The sequence below is a fragment of the Hakea prostrata genome, chromosome 1, assembly GCF_041222555.1.
Source record: "Hakea prostrata isolate BN-2017 chromosome 1, UWA_Hpros_2, whole genome shotgun sequence".
Classification (NCBI taxonomy): domain Eukaryota; kingdom Viridiplantae; phylum Streptophyta; class Magnoliopsida; order Proteales; family Proteaceae; genus Hakea; species Hakea prostrata.
Genome location: NC_142600.1, coordinates 4,644,533 through 4,661,993, shown reverse-complemented (window position 1 = coordinate 4,661,993; position 17,461 = coordinate 4,644,533). Strand labels below are relative to the sequence as shown.

The 17,461-nt window shown below is 37.6% G+C and overlaps 1 protein-coding gene across 10 annotated transcripts; it reads right to left on the bottom strand.

Moving 5' to 3' along the window:
* Window positions 1-232: 232 nt before the first annotated feature.
* Window positions 233-8,608, bottom strand: LOC149026845 (DNA-directed RNA polymerase II protein). Of its 10 annotated transcripts, none has more exons than XM_089156635.1 (15): window positions 8,303-8,496; window positions 8,184-8,221; window positions 8,005-8,087; window positions 7,637-7,724; window positions 7,307-7,406; window positions 7,131-7,204; window positions 6,933-7,004; window positions 6,599-6,676; window positions 4,727-4,851; window positions 4,506-4,578; window positions 4,282-4,343; window positions 3,820-4,200; window positions 2,777-2,879; window positions 2,027-2,251; window positions 233-1,188 (listed from the first exon to the last, which is right to left on the bottom strand). In XM_089156635.1, the coding sequence occupies exons 3-14, from the start codon at window positions 8,082-8,084 to the stop codon at window positions 2,048-2,050; spliced, it is 1,440 nt and encodes a 479-aa protein (XP_089012761.1). In that variant the 5' UTR covers window positions 8,085-8,087; window positions 8,184-8,221; window positions 8,303-8,496; the 3' UTR covers window positions 233-1,188; window positions 2,027-2,047. The 10 variants fall into 10 exon arrangements, with proteins under 10 accessions (XP_089012761.1, XP_089012763.1, XP_089012770.1 ...); XM_089156637.1 differs by having other exon boundaries at window positions 8,184-8,202; XM_089156619.1 differs by adding an exon at window positions 8,503-8,608 and having other exon boundaries at window positions 234-1,188; window positions 8,005-8,202; window positions 8,303-8,387.
* Window positions 8,609-17,461: the final 8,853 nt, after the last annotated feature.

Below are 17,461 nucleotides of genomic sequence, written 5' to 3'. Positions count from 1 at the left end.
TTCCCACCCTGCCCTTCATTCCAGCAAACAAACGCTGCCCAAAGGTTGAAACTTAAAATCCCATACAAAAACACCACCTGCGATGGTAAAGCTTTCGTCGACGTTATTACCCCCTTGCCAGTGGCTAAGAGATTTTGCAGTTTCCTTTGGATCTTTCCTACCCAAAGTTAAAATGATCTTTTACAACAAAAAAAAAGAAAAGAAAAAATAAAGGAGTTAAAATGATTCTTTCAAACGCTTTATTTAAGCATCTACATTACATAATTGTCAAGGGTTGGTTAACTCATAACTGTCAATCACCAACAGCACCGAAAGAGCTAGTCTAGCCAAAGGGTCTGTCGAAAAGTTAGAAGCTCTTGAACGTATGGAAAAAATCTTTGTCCAGTTATGTTCATCTAACAACAAAATTTTATTGTCGCGAATTTTAAAAGGCGTTTAAGTTTAAAAATCTTGCATGCATGGTTTCAATTCGTATCTCATACGCTGTCACGCTCTTTGTTAGTAGCCAATAGTTCTGACAACCGAAAATCAAGGTGGGAACCAATTATGATCGGGTGATGTTCCATAAAAAATTAGAATGAGGTGAAATAGAAGTGTAGAAACTACGATAAATAATGATCATATTAGAGCTTGGTCTGAAAGTATCTTTGATAAGTAATAAGCTATGAAAAACTTGATTAAGCTGGTACAACCATGTCTCATGAAAGTCTCCAATGCCCCTTGCGGAGAAACAAGTTAGTCCATATCAAAAAACTAGATGAACTACAAACAAACCTAACAGCACCAAAAAAAAAGGCTTAAAAGATGCAAGCAGATTGGTGATTTCAGAACTTTCAAAGCTCACTAGTGAATGATTTAATTGCTCGTTTTGTTGATGCACATACCAGACATGCTCATCAAGGTTTGGTTAGTTGTCAAGTGGATCTACATTACATTCTATGAACCAACTGCCATATCAAGGATAACTAAGAAAATATACAGGGTAACTCCAACAATGGTTAAATAATCTCAACCATATGGGAGATGACATCGTATGAGAATTCATAAACCAAATGCCTATTTTATTCACATCTATGAACATTTCTGCCATCATCTATTTACATGTAAGAAACGTTTCCAGCCAATTATGTCAAGACCACATCAGGTACCTGGAGCGAGTTATCTACTATTTTCCAGTCTTCAATGTACCTATTCAACACGGTGAAAACAGATAAAAATAATAGATCAGAAAGCAGAATCAGATACATTTCCGAATGCAGAAGAGACTAACAGGTATTCCACAGTTACAAGGGGAGAAAAGGAAGAAAATCAAAAGTTTGAACAAATCCTAAGGAGTCCAACTATCAAGTATCAAGAGGAAATTAATCGTCATTATCTGACAAATGAGTACAGAGTATCACTTCCTTCTTTCCTCTTTCACCATAGCCTTAATATGAAGAGTCCAACTAAGGTTTTTGCATTTTCCACGATAAGCGTTGTTTGCCTAATCAAAATAAGAAAGGAAATACTTGAAAGTTTTCAGGTATTACAACCACTAACGATTGTTTGTATAAAAAAAAAAACAGATAAGCTTTTAATCATGTAAGACCCAACTTAAATTGCAACAATATCCAATGTAAGCAAGCACTTAAAACACTTGAAGACAGCTAAAAGCCATTCAACAGCAATCATCAAAGAATTTCAGTTCTGGAGAGTATCATTTTTGCAGTACAGCAAACAAAACCATTGGTCCTCTAAGCAGTGCTTTCATCATTTGGAAACTATATGGGGTCTTTTATGGTCCTTGACATAGCTGTCACAGCATCTAGCCGACCTAAGGTGGGGTAAGGCAACACCACCAAGGTGACCAAGGTCTAGGAGGCATTCTGGCAGGCGCACGCATGTACGAAGGCCAACCACAAGTGATAAACAAGCCAAGCCAGAAACAACTCCCTTCTATTTTCATTGAATTTGGATACAAATGGGGAATTTATAGATCATGGTTACTACGTAGAGCACATTGTATGTCCAAGTATTTGGAACTTACAGAATTCAATGTACAATAGCATCATCTCCTCTTTGTAGCATCAGTAAACATGGCTCGAGTCCAATGCTCTATGTCCTCTGCATGGGATGGTGGAGGAGGAAAAGTGGGGTGCTCCACAATATCCCACCCTTCAGCAAGGCTTTCTGGCTTTACAGTGTCAGACGTCTCAGTTGCATAAAGAAAACTAGCAGCAGAATTGGAAAGGTTATTCTCAAAATGGTTCCGCTGCAATATAACAACATGAATGAGAAATAGGTAAGAGAGGCAGTCCAGATAAGAATAGAAAATTAAACAAGTCCATGATGCCTTTCTTTCCAATTGACACAGTACCTTTTATGAAGTAACAATGAAGGCAAAAGAATAAACATGAAAGGAACAGTCCTTATATGAGAAAAATAAATTAACATCCAACTTCAGCAGCTGCCATTAGTTTCTTGCATTCCCCTCAACATTTCCTAAAAGCACAGCCAAAGCCGAAAAGAGAGCAAAGTTGCATATTCCTTTTTTTCTTTTGAACTCACGACTTTATGTATATAGAGGATGGGGGCTATTACATATACCAGCAGCGATAATTGAACCCTGACCTCTTCACTAAGAGGTGTTGGTCATTACCAACAGGCCAACTTGGTGGTGGTGCAAAGTTGCATGTAAGTAATGATATTGTTGATCATCAAATAATATCCACACCATTATGGAAGCACACTTAAATCATTCCCAACAGAGTCAAGGGTCAAGGGAATAGGATCATACCATTATAGGTGTTGTATGAGCACTCTCCAATAAACTGCTCGATGAAATGGCCGAATTTATATCCCATACAGATTTGTTTAACTGTTGAATTTGCTTAGATGATCTGCAGAGAAGTTTAAGAGCCATGTAAGATCCCGGGGCGGGAGGGCCAAGAAATCAGAAAATTCAAGGCCATATTCTGTAGGAGATCTCCAAGAAATTTTTATAAAAGGATCCAACTAAAATTTCCTGCACAACATACTTCTACTGCATATTAAGATTATAATCGGTTTGAATTGTTCAAAAAAAACAAACATTCAAAAGGTTCAAAGACATGACATAGGAATTGTATGTATGCAACTGCAACCAATCAAAAGAATGAAGGCTAGAAACCAAAACAAACTACAATTATCCTCCCATGGATTTATACGTAACTCCTGTAGTCTGCGAATAATCTTTTAACTGTTTGTGAGTGACAGAATCAAACAATTAATAACCTAATGAAGCACAACACAAATACTAACTAGATTTGCATTAGTGAGACTAATTATAATTAGATCAGAACTACTTAATCTTAATCGCCAGGATTCAGGTGACCCTACATGCTAGACTACCAAATTAAAAGACTAAATTGAATGCACCCTCTATACTTGAAATTTATGCCCTGGGATTGAGCTTTTTACAAATAAGAACGCAGCCCATGACCAAGTAATATTAAAGATTTAAAATAAAACCAATTTTTGGACCAGGCTGGCACTAAACATTATAGGAGGGAAGGTTTTTGCACCATTTGCTTGGATATTTTTATTTCAGTTCAACTGTATCAAGGCCAGAGCAAAGGAAACATCTTAGGAATCTAATCAGCTACAAATAAATTTGGACGGGAAGCACCTTGGTATAATCTAATGATGTTAATTTTTTTCCCAAGTGTATTCCACATTTATCTCTCAAGGTTTAATTCATTTATCAAAGAAGGCATAGTAAATACTATTGACTACACAGCCATAAGATTGATTGTCCACCCATGTGGACTAACTAATATAAAAGAAAAGAGTGACATTTACCTTGAACATGCCGTTTTCAAGGACATAACAGATCGAACTTCCTTAGAAGAAGATAATGTGGCCAACAGCTTTGCAAATGCTTCAAAAGTGGATGCCTCAGAGGGGACATCCAAACACAATGAATTGTAACAGTATGCAGTAATGCAAGCCACACTTTTCTTAAGAAGTGATATCCCTTTCTGCAGGTCTTTGTGAGTTTCAATTGAATGTGAAGACGCAGAAGAGTAATTAAAGCTAGAACTTCCGGCAGTATCCAGATGGGGTCTTTTCTCTGACTCCATTGAGGCAACACCGAAGTTACTTGAGCTTCTATCTGACCACGAATTGTCTCCACTGGTGGAGCAACAATTCTGACGTGGAATAAAAAGTGGATATTCATTGCTGCATAAAAGACACTATCATTTGGACTGAACTGATAAATTTAAGATTAACTATGTAGGATAGCATTTTCATTCAAAATACCTCCGAGAAGTTGGACGGGCATCCCAGTATGAATTTCTTTGCCAAATACGTGAACATGAACCCTGAGCACATTTCAGATGAAATAATGAATTAGGAACAACGATGCAAATACATAGTTATTTGGGAAAAAAGAAATGAACCATTGTAGGTATGTGAAAAGCTCAATGTATTAGTATTTGAGGCAATACTAAAGTATAATATAAAGCATATGCATCAAAGCTTACCGCAAAACCTGAGTTGTGAAGGGCAGGAGCAGTGAGGTTATGGACAACCAGATTTAGAAGTTGCATCATATATCTGTTTTTCAACTGATGGGGCATCAATATAAATTTAATTCGAAAGCCTATTTACTCGAAAGAAAAAATTAACCAGACAGTATTACATTTTTCAACAGAATTTGTGTTGTTGACCTTCCAAAACCAGATTTAAAGTAAAAGATAGTTACCCCATAGAGGCAGCAAGCTCTTCGGATGGAACAGAGTGAGGATCTAGTCCACGTGGTAATCGTGCATTACATATTTGTTCATACTGACCACCAGATCCATCATTTCTATCTCCGTCTATATTTACCTGGAAATTTCATTCCCAATCAAATGATCAGGCAATGATGGAACCGTTCATATTTTTGAAAGATAACAGCCAACTACCAGTAATATTCTCTTGTAATGGGTGAGAAACTACCTTGCTCAAACATACAACAAACAGTATCCAATTCAGTTAGGGGATTAGTAAGACGATCATCATCAGTATTTCCATATTTCCTTTTCCTTTTTCAGCTTTGAGTAATTAAAGAACTTTGGGTCTTAATTATCACTAAAAGTGAACATTAAAGAGTCCTAATAACGAACAAGAAACATATTGAAGTATTTTATATAAATTTTACATTGGAAATGGAATGACATGCATCAATCCAAAGGATGAGGGGACTGAAGAAATGAGGAATAGCTTTTAGAAACCATTGTAACCAATGCAAGGATACACATAGCATTACCCTAGATCAATTAATCTTCGTTTAAACACTAGACACATAGGTTATTAAGTCACTATCACCTCCTCTTTATGACGGTTGATGACATGTGGGAAACAAGACAAAAAATATATAAGAAAATTGACTTTGAAATACGGAAAACAAGTGTCAATAATGGGAAACATTTCAACGCCAAACCCAAGTTATCTTACCAGACCACTAGTAAGCCAATAGCCCTCATCCCCACCCAACAAACAAGAGAGAGAGAGAGAGAGAGAGAGAGAGAGAAGAATATAACCTACACATCTTGGAATTTTTTTTAAACAGTAATCAAATGCACAAATAGCAGTATGAGGGATGAAGAAAAGAGAGATAAAGAAGCATTTGATGAAGGGATCCACTTCTGATTTCTCTCTTTCTCTGGTCTTCCCCCAAAATCCCTGATCTCTCCCCCCAGCATTTTCCAGTCCATCTTTCTCCTTCAAACCAACCACCAATCTCCTCAGTTCTATCTCCTTCAAGTCCCCCCCCCCCCCAAGGAGAAAAAAAAATCAAGAGGCTAATCTCTGCCCACCTAATCACCCTTTCCAATCTCACCTCTAAATTCTCGTTTTCTCCCTCAGATCCCCTGTTCTTCCCAGAGTAATCACTGTCTGCATGTGCAGCAATTTCCAGGGGCTAAGCACTTCTGGCTGCAGCCACCACTAGAAACTAAGAGTACCCATCTCCTTTCTGCTTGAGAAAGAAAATGGCATAATTTGTAGATTTTAGGAAAATAAATCATAATTTTGGAAATTTGTTTGAAGTACAGTGCAATATTTGCTCAACAAAATTTCGTTAAAAGACCAACCAAACACACTGAAGAATGAAAAAAGATCCACCTTTGTTCATTTTATCATCCCCAACCTTAACCCCAAAAGCATGTGAGATGAAGACACGTTCTAGTGCAGTTGGTGCTTTGCCAATAGAGCACAAGCTGCCAGAAAGTCAGAGGTTTGATTCTCTAGTCTTAAACCCCTCCGCCGCCTCTTCAAATCTCTAGCATATGCAGTTGAAGTTCCATGGAGCAATGATAGATAGGTAGATCTCCAACACACACCCCCCCCACCAAAAAAAAAAAAAAAAAAAAAACACACACATGGGTCCCACACCCCCTATCCAACCAAAAAGGGACACAGTGATCTTGTCACAAGTGTTCTATCACATGAAACTTCAAAAAGTTACCTTAACTAAATAAAAAATACCTAAGAATTATTCTAAGAAATCAGAATAATAATGGAAAGTCTACAACAAAGTGATAACAACTTGGTTACTTGTACTAGTCCAATAAAAAGTAGATTAAGTCCTTACCCGGCGTAGTGGGAACAATTTGCAGATCTGTTTTATAACCACTGATTGTTTGTGAAGACGTTCAGAGGTAATAGCCATCTACAGTCCACAGATAACTTTAGTAGGTTAGACAAACTGCAATTTCAAAGGGAATAGAAACATTCAAGTACGCATATAGTACTAAGAAGATGTGTTATTATGACATTGTTGTCAAGGTGTTGCCTTGTCACCAGGCATTCAGGCACCTAGTCACCTTGCCCTATCCAGTGCCCTGTTCGCGCAGTCACCTCAACAACTATGTTATTGTGTCACGAATGAAATGTAATCATATTGAAGCTTGAAAGTAGGATCTTACAAGCCCCAAGCTTTGAGTGCAAATCAGATTTGGGTAGAACTTTTCCAGCTGCTCTGCACGGTTCTTCTCCAACTAGAAAGAAGATGAAAGACTATGAATTTACGCTGAAGATGTTCAAAAGGGTTAATTTTAGCTTTAGATGATGCGGGTGGCCACTAGAGCGCATGAAAATTAGAGAAATAAAGAGAGATGTACTACCGTACTGAGAGCTGATTCAACCATCCCATATCTAACTTTCAAATCATTAGACATCTTTTCGAGCTTCACCTTAGCTTGAGGAGAAATCAACAGTCAAACATGAAAAATTTAGAATCAGAGATTACCTCAAATATATAACCTAAATTTCAAATGGTTTAACCTATGAGAAGACCAACATTGCATGCGTTGTTTCTCTGTAAGATGGAGTTTCTCCCTCAACTTTGACAGTTTCTCTTCCTGAAGCACTCTCCAGCTGCGCTGGTCATCAGCTTTTCCCTGTAAGTGATACGTAAACAATTGTCTCAGCACATTTCAGATTTGAAGTCTGGTTTTGGAGAAGTTAATATGAAAGAAGAAATAAATTTCCCTGCACTTTGTTTCACCACTATACGATAAATGCCTACAATAGTACAATAATCACAGCAGCCATGACACCCACGTGCCCCCCCCCCCCCCCCCAAAACCCACCAAAAGAAAAAGAAAAACCCTATATTTTCACGGAGTACCTTTGCAATGAGCTCTGCACTCAATCTCAAATACAGGGAATCCCGAACACTCTTCAGTGATTTCAAGGAGGTGCTGTACTCATTTAATCTGCAATTAAGCTTAAGTCATATAAATTTCATGGTGCATGGTCCAATCCTGTAATTGTTTCTTCATTATCACAAAAGAAATGAAGTGATTGAACGAATCCAAAAATTAAAATTGATAGCAGTAAAATTGCTCAGTCTTCACTATTAGATACCCATGTAATCAAGTAGTAAAGTATCCTTTCGCTTGTTGTTATATCAATCTTCAAACCAATAAGGTTCGTCAAGAAACAAACCCGAATCTCCAAATAGTGTGTCAGCATCCATACAGAAGTAAAACGTACCTGTAATTGACGCAAATAGTACATATGGAAGCGAGATTTGAGTTCTCGCATATAGCACAGCTACTGGTTTTTTTCGTCATTGTCTGCTACCACCGAGGCCACAACGCAATTTACAAGCCTCACAAAATCAAGATACAGAAACCGAGTCCACCGAACACTAAGAGGGGGAAAAAAATTACCGCTTCAAGAATCAGTTCCCTGAAAACAAAAGCGAGATCTGCTTCATAATCAATTAACGTTTCCTCCTCAGAAACACCGAATTCTAATTCTATATTCTAAATCCAAGCTATAAACTTACAGTTTGGTTGGTTACATGATCTAGGGTTCCAAAATAAAGCAACAGAAAACGATCAACTGCAGCAAAATTCCAATCAGCTGATTTCCTAAACATACCATTCAACATATTGAAGATCGGGATCTTCGTAACGAAAAGGAAGTTTTGAGATGATCAAGGAAACAAACGTGTGTGAACGGAGAAAGAGGAGAGAGGAAGCTTACTTGCAGAGAACTACAAAATACAAACAGACGTTGCTCGTTGCACATTAAAGACGATACGAATACAAAGCGCATCCGAGACGTTTTGTGGAATTTTATCAGGTCAAAGAAATGGACAAAATGGACCTCCAGATGGGAATTTTTTTTTTTTGGGAATGAGTTCATCCGGGCCAGCTTGTGCTCACTACGACTTCATCCCCTCAAGGCGATTTTTTTTTTTTAATCCGAAGAATTTATATATAGAAATAGGAATATTACTAATATAAGTGCTGCCGGATGTGTGCGAACCCAGGATCTCTCCGTGGGAGGTTGGGCTTTTAACCGAGAACCGGAGCAGTGGCTCTCCAAGCAGCGGACGGTTAGATTATAAGATTCGAGTTGAATATTGATCGTTAAAAACCCCACATGCAAAATTCATCCACTTAAATAAATCTATGGCTAATTTTACAGGTTAACTCCAAACATATGAACCGAACCAAATCGAACCGTTTTTCCTTTTCATTCCCATTCATTTCGTCTTCGTTAAACACCACTATCTATAACTGGTGTGATTCGCTTGGCATCCTAAGGCGTTGCCGATGATGATGCTAGCATTACCGGTGCTGGCTGTGAAGATGATCGTATAAGGTGTACACCATGAGAGGTTGATCCAGTTCAACACAGCAGACAAGGAGGCGTACGAGACTGGGATGGTTTACCTGGCAGAGGATTCTCACTTCATTGAGGACCTGATCGGTGCCTTTGGTGTCAACGAGCTTGGCACACTTGACGGCAATGATAGTGCCGTCTTTAAGGATACCATGGCTAGACGCAGTTGCACTGAAGACAGGTTAAGGAGAGCTTTATCTAAGTCCTCTTTTCTTGAATCTTCCCTTGCTCAATTGCTGACTGAGTGTGGTCAATCAAAAATGTTTCACAGTCCATATCCATTCCTGCTCATGAAAATTCAGTGAATTGAATTCATGGGTTTTTACCAGAAAAATAGAATACGAACAAGAGTGCTGGAGCAAAAGAAATTAATAGATAGTGGCCACTGTGTCACAGTCAGCCGTGACATATCTGCATTTTATTCCTCGTATCAATTCAAATGCAATAATTCAAACTATGATGGCACAAAATTCATATGGGTTTATGGAAAATGCAGGAATTTCTTGTATAATATACCCTTTGAATCCCCATTTGTTTTGAGCCTTATGCAACAGATCCTCCATTACACATCCAAGGACTCCATTTACCGAATTGCAGGAACACATCAGACAACTAGCGTTGGCTTGTTCTATACAGCTCCGAAATGGAAGCTCATATGTTTCCTCCAAATCTTGTTCTGAAACCCGCGGAATTGATTAAAAAAAAAAGTTCAACAAAATTCAGAATAGACAAAGAAAATACTAAGAAGAGGAGAACTTACCACAGCATTTTCATTCACAGTTTCTATATATGCCCAAGTCCAAGACCTAAGTCCAAATGTAATTTTATGTGAAATTGGCTGAAAATGGTGCTAATGGGTTGGTAGTGATCTCAATAACGACCCAACCTAAGCCCAAACCGTTATTCCAAATCCAACCCAACCTTAATTGAGCCTGAAACTTTGCTAATGATCCATGTTTGAGTTAGTTGGTTTCAACATGAAATCAGAAAAACCAAACCGAAACTGACTTGACCCATTGACATTTATAGGCTGAAAGACAAATCCACCTTTATTTTGGTTTCCTCTGTCAGCTGCTATTATATTTTGTAAGAATCCTGAATCATATCAACGAATTGTAATAGGATCTCAATGTAAGGTACACCAGTAACACAACAGTACTCAAGTCGAATATCCTTAATTTGGTTCAAGTTGAATTATTGCCTTCTTTTTTTCTGAACAGAACCCAGATATTTAAATATTGATGACTTCAGAATCTCATCCCCTCCTCAATTTTGAATAAGGTCAGACACCATATAATCTATTAAAGTCCAAAATTGATCATGGTTTATAACTCAAACTTCGCATTATTATCTGTCAACACAATATCAGTAATAAAATAACATAATTAAGGGACATCATCTTGTATTTGGCATTTGGCAAGGTTAAACATTTTGCTGATGAGGTATAAAACAGTATTGTTAGTCAACTTTCTATCCCTATAATGCTTACATAAGAAACCTATTCTGAACAAATTATAACTTTATTACCTCTTTACCTATCTATAATTCGAGTTATGTAAGAATAATAATAATAATTATTATTATTTTGGTAAAGAAAAGATCATTCATTATAACAGGAAGCATTCAAAGTTGCTGAACAAACCTCAAACAACCAAGAATTGAAGAGGAATTCCACTATACCCTGCCTGTATAGTTAAGAGCTAGCTTTCCTGGCTAAGGAATAAGCAAGATTGTTCATGTCCCTAGAAATAAAACCAAAATTTACATTGAGATCTTGTCTCAAGATTTCTATATCCTGCCTGAGTAATAGAAAACAACTCTATTGGGGAGGGAGGGGATTCTATAACAAAGTATATCAGCCACTTCCTTACAATTAGTTTCAAAACATACTTCTTGCCAATGCTCCTGAAGACAATGTAATAACCCCTCACGGACAACTAGTATCTCCCCTTGAGCTACTGATGAGAAGTCTATAAACAGCTACTTAATTTAATCCTTCCATTTGCATCTCTTACTACAAATCCAATTCTTCCTCTATGCATGTAAGAATGATTAAGGTTTCTTATGTGCTTGAAAAGTGAAAATCAGCATGTATGAATATGAAGGGGAATGCAAAAATGCAATGAATTATGGTATCTGTCCACGATGTAGTAGTCACTCATAGCCCTAAAAGACCCCTACATCCAAAATGAAGATATCTCGAGGCACCTTTATCACTCAGCATTTTCTTTAGTTCCCATTACTTCACCTTTTTTCCTTATCATCTTCTAATCTCAACTCCTCTGGTTTTTCTTGTATGAATCTTTCCACCTCATCTGCGTAGTCAGCAATTTCTTTAGTTCCCATTACTTCACATTTTTTCCTATCATCTTCTAATCTCAACTCCTCTGGTTCTTCTTGTATGAATCTTTCTTTCTATCATCTTCTAATCTCAACTCCTCTGGTGGTTCTTCTTGTATTAATCTTTCCAACTGATCAGCGAATTCAGCAATTTCTTTAGTTCCCATCACTTCACCTTTTTCCCTGTCATCTTCTAATCTCAACTCCTCTGGTGGTTCTTCTGGTATAAATCTTTCCAACTTATCAGCAAATTCAGCAATTTCTCTAGTTCCCATCACTTCACATTTTTCCCTGTCATCTTCTAATCTCAACTCCTCTGGTGGTTTTTCTTGTATGAATCTTTCCAACTGATCTGTGAATTCAACAATTTCTTTAGTTCCCATCACTTCACTTTTTTCCCCATCATCTTTTTCACCTCGATAAATGCTCATCGTAGACTTCTGTTTCTTTTCAGCGACAGCACACACGTAGAGAGTGTCAAGTTCTTGCGAATCGAGCAGGGTTGTCTCTAAATGGGTGCATGGCGTTTGGTTGCAACTCGCAACGTAGATGTTGCAACGTAGAGTGAGTAACAGGGGTATAACCGTAAAAGAAGATTCGTCTCCCAAAGGGCAAAGGGTACCAAAAAAAAAATTTATATTTAAAAAGGGTATTGGTTTTATAGTTACCATTGAATCAAAACCGAACCGAATAACTGAGCCGATAATGCTCGAAGCCTCGAATTGAACAACTTCAACAAAAGTGAGGTTATTGGCATTGGGGTTCCAAAAAAACCTATTAGGTTTGGTTCGTCTAACTCTAATCCAACTCAATAGTGGCCTGTCAGTCCACAACCGAACCAATGATCAAACCAGAAATTAAACCTATCATAAAACGATTAACTTCACCCAGGGTTTACCGTAAAAAATGCTTCAACTAGGGTTTTACAGTTTGGGCTATTATTCTATCGTGTAAACATGGAAGGCGGTTGATGGGCTTCATGTAAGGGGTAAACGGACCGGATTCGGATCGAATATCCTATCGGTTTTCGGATTGATTCAATCGGATAGTTATTTTCTTAAGTAAATTCTTCTACATGGACATGAATACAGATTAAATACAAGTTTTCAACTACTAGTTTACATCTTACTATTTTATTTGTGGGAACTAGGTTTGAAATTTAAGAATTTAATAACTTTGGTGACTATTTAGGTAGAAAATCTAGAAAAAATAATCACATATCAGAGGTTAAAAAAATTTATAAAAATAAAAAAATAAATCTAAATAAGTAACTTAATCGGATAATTTTGTTGGACGGATTCGGATACCCCTAAACGGATGCAGGTGCAAATTCAAAAGTGGATTTCGATTATCCATTTACATCCCTAGCTTCATGAATTTTTCTTTAGACGTAAAGATCACTAAAAACGAGATAAACCACCATAAAATTTATAGTTTAAGTAAAATTAAATAAGTAATGAATTTTTTTTTGGAATAATACCTAGAGATTTCATTCCACTACAAGTTAGGGAATCGGGGTCATCTCCTAGGGAAGCACATACTATTATTTGTTATTATTTTTTCTTTTCTTTTCTCTTTCTTTTCTTTTATTCGTTTGTGCCTTCACCATAGCGGCATAGCCATAGTTCATTATGTCGGTGATATGTCGCCGAAAAATCGGCGATATATCGCTACATTCACCATATATAACAGCCTTTCGTTTGTTTTTCGCCGATTTTTCTTTCGCTTTTTGCCAAAGTGATGAGCGGGACCCCGTATCCGTCGGCAACAATATGTGAAGCATGAGCCATACTCAACATAGTTGTATAATGAATTGTAAACTTTAGTACATCTCTTTACTACTTGTGTATTTGTGTTCTCTTTGCATATTTACATTAGTTTATATGAATTTTCCAAACTTCCAGTTTTGCCCGCATATAGTTGGACATGTGTTAATTATAAACTTTAGGTTAGGTGATGTTTTAGGTCAAAATAACACCCCCAATGTGTTTATTGGCCTCAAATTAGGTTACACGTCAAATTTCATGTCAAAATGACCCCAAATACCCTTCGAAATAGGGGTTCGATTTTTCATCGAACCCTTGCCAAAAGTCGAGCGACTTTTGGCGACATGTCGCCCGTGTCGCCGTATCGCCAGAGTCCGACACGGCGACACGAGTCGACATGTCGAACCTTGGGCATAGCCTCCTCTCCTCTCACTACTATTCACCTACCGACCAACCGTCCATTTAATGTTATGCTGCGTACACAATGCTATCTCACAACCTTTCCTTTTTTATACCTCAAAATGTCTCTTATGCTTAACTTACCAATCTAATGTTAAAGTCTCGTGACACCAAGGGGTTAAAAATAATTGCAAAAAAAAGTAAGATTCGATTAGTAATTAAGTTAGAGTATAGGGACAATAATAAATAAAAAATTGTATTTTTATTTTTTGAAAATACCATAATAGACTGGCAACTTGTTACTTTGCATCCCAAGAGCCTAGTGAGTCTAATCTTGTTCAGCTGCAATCATAAACACTTTAACGCTCAAGAACAGTGAGAAACAATGAAATGGGTAAGAAATCGAACTTCTGTTGTGGTGTTGTGTCACAAGAATTTGGTTCTAAGATCTAAAGTTTGTGCAAGAAAGCTGATAGTATTGTACTGAACTTCTTGATAGTTTTTCAAGAACTCTTTAAGTCAACTCAACTCAACTCATTTACTTGAGAGTTTTTTATTTTTTTAAAGGGAGTTCCTATAGGGACACTACTTGATGGTTCTTTTCGGTGTTTATAATAACTTGCTATTTCTTGTGGACCGAACGGAATAGATTAATTTTCGCTCGGCACAAGCCCAACCCCCACAAACTACTGGTTAACATTTCAAAATGGGTTTATGACCTCAAATTTAATACAACGTCAGAACCAAACAATGTCATGAACACCAATACCCATGATGGTTATGACGGCAATAAATGCTTACGTTATATGATGCATGCTATGATATGCGTTTGCACTCACATGTTTTATTTTGTGCAGGGGTATTTGACAGAATTCTAAACAAAGCGGCATGGGAGTGTGGGGGTCACATTAACAACCAAAAACCAATGTTACTGAAAGAAAGTGTGATTGAAGATGGAAGTCATTTGGAAACTATGCTCAAAGCAATCCAGGAATACTTATTCATCTAATAGTCAAGGGCACTCAACTGGACAAAATCTGGTGCAATAGTGAAGAAGCAATCCAGATCCTGCCCAAACCAGCAGCCACAACATGGCATCTCAATTTTCTTCCACTTCTCTTAAATATCTATAATAATCAAGCAACTAATGTTTTTTTTTTTTTTTTTTTTTTTTTTTTGGATATGAGGTTTCATCAGGGCCAGCTTGCGCGCAGCCGCGCACCACTAATGTTTCTTTATGCCACTTTAAATCCCCCCACTTCTGGATTACTGTATTAATATAACCACTAAGACACTTATTTGGAACACTACTCCTGACAGGACTACTGTATCAGTCTTTGACCACTCTTATTCTTCCATCAGTTCTTCAGTTGGTAATGATCGACACATCTTGGTGAAAAGGTCATTAGTTTGATGCTCCTTGTGGTTACCTTCTTCAAACATCCATATATTATTTAAAATAAACCTAACATGAACCACACTCAAGAGAGATAGGGGAAGGAATTTTTTCCCTTTTTAGTTTGTTTTTACTTTTTACTACCACTACACAAAAACTTCCACAAACAGTTACGCATGTTTCCGCTAATAATTTCCTCTTCGGATGTCGTATGCAATCCTGCTGGTGGTACACTGGCAGCCTAACCTAAAGAAGATTGCGAAACATACGCACAATTATCGAGATGAATTGTCCCATAAACAAGATTTGCTCAAATACATAAATTAACTCTATTAATTTACTAACAGATCCTATCGTGCAAAATGGTTTTTTTCAAAAAAAAAAAAAATGCAAAATAGCTGAGGTGGGAATTAAATTACTAATATATGCCCAAGTGGATAAAAACCCAGATATTCCTTTGGGCGGGTGGATCTTAAACCGCTTGACTAACCCAAAATGGTTTTTTCCAAAAAAAAAAAATGCAAAATAGCTGAGGTGGGGATTAAATTACTAATATATGCCCAAGTGGATAAAAACCCAGATATTCCCATGGGCGGGTGGATCTTAAACCGCTTGACTAACCCAAACCCATCAGATGAACTTACTGAATTTTCTTTCATCTATTATTATCCTGATAAATGATCAGATTAACTTACTTATTGAATTTTCTTTTATTTTTCACTTGACATATGATTGTTTTACAAAAATGACTAGAAAAGTTCGTTAAATTCTTAAATTTCAGCAATTTTGATAAGGTACATCTACCATTGCTAAGACTGCTCCCATTATTCTAATTGATGAATGTAAATTTAATTTACCCTAATTTAAATTAGTGCAGAAGAGAACTTTCCCTTTGACCTAAAGAGATTCGAATTTTGACCCCGTTAGCAGTGGTCTCTGTAACCAAGCCAACCACTTGAGATTGGAGCGGCTTGGGCTTTGTCATGTGAGATGTCTTGTGCAATGTCTGGGGCACAATTTCATCTTCATCGGTCTTTTCTCAATGGTTTTTGTCATAAAAAAAAATAATCGATCTTAGTTTTCTTGCTTTACATAGCCTTATAACAAGAATCATGTGATGTAATTGACAAGAGAATGATCTGAACTCAGAGCCTCTGGTTACTGTACCTAACAGATCACGAGCAAAACTGATCAGTGACAGAAATTCTATTCAAAATCTCTGGATTACAGAAGCAGCAAAACGATGAACCGTTTCTTCATTTAATTTGAAACGAGTTAACGCAGTTTTGGAAAGAAATTAATGTGCATTTTGTACAGAGAGTTAAAGGTTACATCAGAAGACGAATTCATTTATACCGAGAACTTTGTCGGCATCAAGAAAGGAAAGAGAAATCATGATCAGCATCGATGAAATTCTGAGACTGAAAGTAAATCAGGCTGAGAAGAAACCGTTTCTGGCAGCAAGACTAACTTCAGATTCAGGACTGAGAGTCCTTTTGGCGAAATCGAACTTCTCCTGGACGTTCTTGATCCAAGAGTACTCACCGAGACTCCGACGAGAACGAAAGAAGAAACCGAGATCTTCACCTTGCTTGTTCCCAATCCCACCTGCTTTCTCAATGCTTCTGGTCATTCTACTCTCGTAGTCTTCCACGATCAAGAGAGCGATATCCGCCATTCTTCTTCTTCTTCTTCCTCGCGAACCGTGCGAAATGCTTCAAAGAGCCAGACGAGAAAAAACTGAAATCTCTTGAGTAGATTGTGATTGGTGATGAACATCGTCGGTTGTTCATCCTTTTTATATAAGACTCGAAAGAGGAAAGACAGTGGTGGGTGGTGGTTGAGTGGGTTACTGGTTTTTGGATAAGGCTGACATGACACGATTATTAGAAACCCATTTCAGTCTTTTTACCTGAGACTGTGGGTGATGCCGGTGATCAGATGTGCAGAGCACTTGGTTTTGAGGTGTTCGGTGTTCCATGTAACTACTACTCATGATAAAAGATTCCGATTTCCATAAAGAAAAGATTTTTAGATTCCGATATGTCCAAGCCGAGTAGATAAGAATCGGTCTGATTTTTAATATGCCGCGTGACTTGCGTGATTGATAAAGAACACGTGTAAATGAATTGAAAACTAATACCGATTTATGAAATTTGGAGGAGCCTAGGGCCTAGGGTTGGCGATATCTGCCGCCCACGGTGGGACCGTGAGAGTCGGTTAGGGTGACGTGGTTCCTGTCCCATCCATTTTCAAGTTGGACGACACGCGACTCGTTGGGATGGGTGATTGGGTGGTGGTGGTTTCCTGCGCCCACAGATTTGAACCGGTGAGCGACAAGTTTCTTCAGTTTCGTCCGAACCACCGAAATCGGGTAAACCACAATGTTTTTCCAAGTTCCAATGGCTTCCAA

Excerpts from the sequence above, each read along its gene's own strand:
- LOC149026845 (XM_089156619.1), bottom strand. The coding sequence starts at position 8,084 with ATGACGAAAAAAACCAGTAGCTGTGCTATATGCGAGAACTCAAATCTC. Across the intron at positions 7,205-7,306 it reads AGAGAAACAACGCATGCAAT|CTAAGGTGAAGCTCGAAAAG; the intron begins GTTGGTCTTCTC and ends TTTCTCCTCAAG. Across the intron at positions 2,252-2,776 it reads CTCATACAACACCTATAATG|CGGAACCATTTTGAGAATAA; the intron begins GTATGATCCTAT and ends GTTATATTGCAG.